Source organism: Trachurus trachurus (genome assembly GCF_905171665.1).
Source record: "Trachurus trachurus genome assembly, chromosome: 17".
Classification (NCBI taxonomy): Eukaryota; Metazoa; Chordata; class Actinopteri; order Carangiformes; family Carangidae; genus Trachurus; species Trachurus trachurus.
In genome coordinates this window covers 3,561,726-3,568,602 of record NC_139900.1, presented here as the reverse complement: position 1 = coordinate 3,568,602, position 6,877 = coordinate 3,561,726, and the positions used below count along the sequence as shown (strand labels likewise).

The 6,877-nt window shown below is 39.2% G+C and overlaps 1 protein-coding gene across 1 annotated transcript; it reads left to right on the top strand.

Annotated features, from left to right (window-relative positions):
• The first annotated feature begins 994 nt into the window (after positions 1–994).
• LOC311001055 (uncharacterized protein) lies at positions 995–5,031 on the top strand. Its single transcript, XM_083992014.1, has 3 exons — positions 995–1,243; positions 2,208–2,414; positions 2,575–5,031. The coding sequence occupies exons 1-3, from the start codon at positions 1,072–1,074 to the stop codon at positions 3,702–3,704; spliced, it is 1,509 nt and encodes a 502-aa protein (XP_083848140.1). The 5' UTR covers positions 995–1,071; the 3' UTR covers positions 3,705–5,031.
• Positions 5,032–6,877: the final 1,846 nt, after the last annotated feature.

Below are 6,877 nucleotides of genomic sequence, written 5' to 3'. Positions count from 1 at the left end.
GTATCATTTGATAGGACTCCACTAAGTGGTGTAAATCATCTGCTTAAATAACATGAGAAGCATGTTGTTTTGTGTTCTATGTGATTTTTTGTTTTATGTTGTGTTTTGAACATAAGGCAGCTAACATATGCTGTATATGACATATTGCAGGAATGTCAAAGACTGTATTTCCCTTTGCTATGCTGGGGGGGGGGGGGGGGAATAAAGCTTTTTATTCACACTCAGTCGTCCTGTTGTGTTCTTTTGAAGATCTATTGAATCCAGAAGGTATGAGACTGATGAATAAGATAATTTTGTCCCCTTTGAGGACTGGGGAAACCCTGTTAACAAGGAAGTTCAGTTCATAAATTGTGTTGTAGCCTATGTGCAATGTGTGGGAACAGAGTTAGTGATGTGTCAAGTACGGTAAGATCATCTTTATTGTTCTGAAACGGGCAAATGTTATTACTGCAGCTGCTAGACATTTGAAGACATGACAGACATTAAAAGAGAGGGAAAGACAAAGAGGCAAGAAGCACACTGCACTGTTGTACAATGACAATGCCAAGTAAAAGCAACAAAGTCACTATAAAATCTATACAAAGGATAGATAAGAAACAACAATGGATCAAATCTAGAAATACATGAACATAGTGAAGGAATAAATAAATACATAAATGCAAGTGTATAAGTCACTGCGTGATTAGTAGTAGTTCACTGTCAGTCAGTGCAGCAATATGTGGGAACGGAGTTAGTTCCTTACTTATGGTTACCAGCCAAATACGGTACTTTTCTTGAATTAACTTTGTTGAATACACTTTTGATTAATAAATGATGTATCATTAAATATAATTCCACTTTTGTCATAGAGGCAATTGTATGTCATTAGCCTAGAACATTTACAGTAGGAAACTTTGAGGCGGAAAGAAAAAAAAATACTGACGTTCCGCCACCGGAACTTCACAGTGTGACACCTAGCGGAAGTAAACAACGACAGCTCGCTAGCAGCGCTGAGTGTGTCTGTGGAGTCAGCTTGAAGACGGTCGGTGTGGTCGTATCTCAGAGAAATATTTCAGTGTGGATGAAGCAACGATGTCTTCAGTTGAGTCTCTGAGAGAGTTTGTCACCGAGCGACTAACTGCTGCTGCTGAAGAAATATTCAGAGTCTTTAAACAAACTGTCGTCGAGTACGAGGAGGAGATCGATCGTCAGCGCAGACTGCTGGATACCGTCCTAAACCAAGGGATAAAGCTCCACAGGACAGGTCTGTAAAACCAGGAGCAGAGACACTATAGTCTTTGTTGTTGACATGATTGGAGCAGGTCAGGACCACCAGGGGAGCAACTTCTTCAACCTTTAGTGTTTTTTTCCTGTTTCCTGTTCAGTTTTACACACACAGCTCTTTGCTTGGTGTGCTGCTTGTGGTTTGTTTTGCTCTGTCTCTCTTATACTTGTTGCCTCCATCCATCATCTATCACTTATCTGGGGTGGGGTCATGGTGGCAGCAGACTAAGGTCCTAGACATCGCTCTCCCTGGTAAGCCGGTGCATTCTCATTTGCCCAGGTCATAGTATTTCAAAGGAGGTTAAATCGAAAGCAACTGGACTTAGTTATTTGTCTAGGAAGACGTCTCCCTGGTAACGCTCTCCATCTCCTCCTGGGGGGTCCCCAAGCGTTCCCTTTCCAGATGGGATATATAATCCTTACAATGGGTTAAGGGACTGGCCTTTAGTGTTTTCCAGCTAGTCGATTAATAATCTTTCAATTTTTGAAAATAATAAAATATATAAATAATCGATTAGTGCCCGTGATTTTGGAATAGTACTTTTGCTTGAAATGCCCAATCCCTAGTCCACTCCACCACTTTCCAACTGAGAACCATATGGCCTCAGACTTGGAGGTTCTGACTCTTGTCCCTGCAGCTTCATACTCAACTGTAAACTGTCCCAGTCCTGAAGGTCACGTTCTGATGAAGCCATCAGGACCACAAGATCTGCAAAAACCAAAGAGGCAATTCTGGGGTTCCTGATGTGGGCACTTCTCAACTGCACCTTGAGATGGTGTCCACGGATACCACAAATAGGATTAGAAACATTGGACAACCTTGGCATTTTATACTTTGGTCATTGATTTTCTTTGATTGAATATTTGGACAAGTTTGTTATGAGTGAAAATCTAAATCTGAGTTTCTCTATGATCAGATTAGTATTGTCTCTTTTTCCATCCAGAGCTCCCACAGCATCATGTCTGTCAGGAGGAGGAGGAGGCTCTCTCCAGTCTGGAGCAGGAGGAGCCAGAGCCTCCACAGATTAAAGAGGAAGAGGAGGAGGAGGAGGTCTGCAGCAGTCAGGAGGGAGAGCAGCTGCTACTGAAGCAGGAGACTGACAGACTGCAGGATCTCATTTGGAAACCTGAAACTCTGCTACACAGGACAGGTCTGTAAAACCAGAATAGTCTGATTGAAAGGTAACACAATTGTGTGTCCTTCATGTTCCTCCATGTCTTCTCTGTACTTCCCGTTTCTTCTCTGTCACTTGATCAGACACTTTCTATTCTCTATATTTCTGGTATTTCTCATACTCTTTGTCCTTCCAGAGCTCCCACAGCCACTTGTCTGTCAGGAGGAGTTTGTTCTCTCCAGTCTGGAGCAGGAGGAGCCAGAGCCTCCACAGATGAAAGAGGAAGAGGAGGAGGTCTGCAGCAGTCAGGAGGGAGAGCAGCTGCTACTGAAGCAGGAGACTGACACCTTTATGTTGACTCCTACTCATGAGGGAAGTGACCACAGAGAACCAGAACCAACCAGTGACCAGCAGCTTCTCTCTCACAGCTCTGCTGTAGCTGAGAGCCAACATCAGGAAGGAAGTGGACATGTAGACCCAGAACCACCTGGAAATGTAGAGACACAACCACAGATGGAAGGTCACACTAACACAAGTGACAGTGTACGTAGTCACACAGGTGAGAGGTCTTATTTGTGTGTAATATGTGGGAAAGGTTTTATGCATCAAATCAACTTAGACATCCATATGAGAATGCACGGTGAGAGGCAGTACACCTGTAACACTTGTGGGACAAAGTTTACCCGCAAGACAGATTTCATTAGGCATACGTACATCCACACAGGTGAAAGGCCTTTTTCTTGTGAACTGTGTGACAAAGGTTTTACCCGTGAAGAACACTTGGTGAGTCATATGAGAACCCACACAGGTGAGAGGCCGTATTCTTGTGAAACATGTGGGAAAAGGTTCGCACGCAATGCAAACCTGGCGACTCACAGAAGAATCCACACTGGTGAGAAGCCGTACACCTGCAGCACCTGTGGGAAAAAGTTTACTGGCCATTCAGATTTGATTAGGCATACAAAAATCCACACAGGTGAGAAGCCGTACACCTGCAACACCTGTGGGAAAAAGTTTATTAACAGCACAACCTTAAATGATCACAGAAGAACCCACACAGGTGAGAAGCCTCATTTATGTGGAAAATGTGGAAAAGGTTTTAGCCGTCGAATGGCACTGGTGTTCCACATGAGAATCCACACAGATGAGAGGCCATATGCCTGCAACACTTGTGGGAAAAAGTTTACTGTCCAGTCATATTTGATTAGACATACAAGGATCCACACAGGTGAGAAGCCTTATTCTTGTGATACATGTGGGGAAAAATTCAGTTATCCATTCCAATCCGAAGCCCATAAAAAAACACATGAAGGTGAAAAACTATAAGTCTGGAACACCTGTAGGGAACATTTGTAGTGAACAATCAGTATTAAGTAGGTTTATTAAAAACCACACAGGTGAGAAGCTGGTATGTCATCAGCCATGGCACAAACTAATAAAGAAGTTCATCATAGCACATACAGAGTTACAGATTCAAAATTACTCTTTTATTTCCTTCCCACCACCAAACCAAACCATTAAATTGACCAGAACACCAAGTGTCCAGTTGGCCTTCAGTAGGTAGATAGATAAAACCTGCACAAACAAAATGGGGGGAAAAAAGTATCCCCATTTTGTAATAGAAAGATGAATGTTGATATTAGACAATTACATGTAACACCAAATGTTTTTTTGTTTGTTTGTTTTTTAAGACTGTCTGAATCCTCACAACATTGTATGACCTCTAAAATGTCATTGTCATCGTCCTACTAATCAAAGAATCACTGTCTAGTCCACACTTAGTGACAACTGCTTTTATGAAATCTTTATTTTGCTGGTTAATCATTAAACCACTTGTATTATGCTTGAATTTTGATGTTGCCTTTTCTCTGTAGTCAGTGTTGTAGTTAATTAATCTCTTTAGTCACACTCGGTTCTCCTGTTGTATTCTTTTGAGATTAAGATATGAGATTAATGACTATATTCAACAAAGTAATCTAATAATTTCCTTTCTGAGGACCAATGATCTGTCTTAACAATTACATTTCTTAAATATTTTTTGTATGATCTTGCTCTCCCCGGTCATAGTGCTCAGTCTATTTCAGTTTCACAGGATCTGGCATATGCTCTTGATATAGTAAGCCAATGATTTCTTGTATTTCAGTTTTGATCTTATCCATCTGTTCTTGTTTACCCAGACTGCATTATACACACTGAACACCTGAATAAAACAGGTCATTTCTGACTCTAATGCTTCATTGAACTAAACATGCTAAAATGTATACCAGCCAAATATTATTCTTTAATTCACGACTTTCACACTCGTGAGAAGCATTTTTCTTTTGACATATGTGATAAAGATTTTACCTGTATAAGAAGTTTGTATGTCCACATAACCTACACAGGTGAGAGGCCGTACACCTGCAACTCTTGTGGGAAAAAATGTATCACCAAGTCAGATTTGACTAAGCATATAAGAATCCACACAGGTGAGAAGCCTTGTTCTTGTGAAATATGTGGGGAAAGATTCAGATATTCTTACCAGTCCTCAGCTCATATGAAAACACACACTGGTGAGAAGATGTAAACCTGCAACGCCTGTAGGGGGGGAAATGTAGTGACCAATCAGTCTTTAGTAGGATTATTAGAATCCACAGTCTGTCATCAGAGTTAAGGATCCCAATGACACTTTCCTGTTCTTCTCATCATTACATAATCTTTATGTTTATTAGACTTTGTATTGTTGTTAATAAAGCTCTTTATTCACACTCAGTCATCCTATTGTGTTCTTTTGAAGAACTATTGAATCCAGAAGGTTAGTAAGGGCAACATATGAAAATCTGGGAACTAAATCCTTACCAAGAAATTTCTTCACAGTTGTCTTTAGGAACGTGCGTAGTATCATGTCTTAAAATGTTGAAATTGAACTCCCGTGGGAAACCCCCTAAAAAACGACTCAAAGTTGGGGTACCCGTAACTGGATTTTTGAACATTCCGAAATGTTAAATTTGGCCTTAAGTAACTTGTGAGGGGTCAAACTAGGGGTTTTTCATGATTCTGAGTTGATCGCAAACATTAGTTTTATGCCCAAAACACTCGTTGGTGGAGAAAAAAACAGCCACACCCACTTTTCTTGATCATCGGAACCCCCACTACCGCCAATAGAATGTATTGCAGAGAAGCCATTCCATTGATTATCATTGCAGAGGTTGTGTTACATAATACTACTAAATATGTTATAATTGTTAGTAACTCGCTGACAATGACCACATCGATAATGCATTATAAATATAGTTATAATGTATTACAATTGGCTTATAAACATGTATAACTATCATAATAAACACTCATAAATGATCATAAGGCTTTATAACAATAAGCATAACACATCATAGAGCATTATAACTCTATTATAATACTTGACCTTAAGCCATTATAAAATGCTCTATAATGTGTTATGCTAAATGTTATAAAGCCTTATGATCATTTATGAGTATTTATAATGATGGTTATACACTTTTATAAGACAATTATAACACATTATAACTATATTTATAATGTATTATCGACATGGGCATTGTCAGCGAGTTACTAACAATTATAATGTATTATAATACCTGACCTTATAAGTCATGATAAAATGCTTTATAGTGTGTTATGATTATTGTTATAAAGCATTATGATCATTTATGAGTGTTTATAACTATAGTTATACAGTGTTATAACTGCATTATAACTCATTATAAGTATGGTTATAATGCATTATAGAGATAGGCGTCAAAGTCTTACCAAAATGGTTATTAGTTGACTAACAGTAATTAATATGGTTAGTTAGCCAACTCCAATGTGCGACTGAATCTAATGACCATCTGACCATTTTATGTTCCTAAATGCTAGCTGACTGCCCCATTAGCTATCAAACTAGGAAAACATGGCGTAGGCCTATTGTCTTCACAAGGATTTTTGCAGTTACAGTACAGTAAGCTATTCCTGTGCATGACAGAGGTTTTCTTTAATGTCACAAAAAAACTTCTACTATTACTACTGAATACTTAATATAGCCTAACTATATTCTATCTTAATGTCACAAAAAAACTTATACTATTACTACTGAATACTTAATATAGCCTAACTATATTCTATCTTTTTCCATTGTTGGACATTAATCTAGCACACATGTCAATCTCATGTCAAAAACCTGGGGGAGATCTGTCCTGTGATACACTTTTATATGGCCTTCAAGAAAAATATTATGTTAATAATGGCCCACCAATATAGCATTCACATTACTCACATTACAAATCCCATAATACACTACAACAGCTACCATACGGTCATGACCAAGCAATAGGCCCAAGCTGGAATGAACAAGTTTGTGACACACTGCAACATCTATCTTTTTCCATTCTTCAAAAACGACCTCTTAGAGCCTGGATGCTCGATGGAGATTGATGCTCAGTGTGTGTGCTGCAGATTAACATGATCATGTTTGCAATCAATGTAGCACCACTGTGTATTTT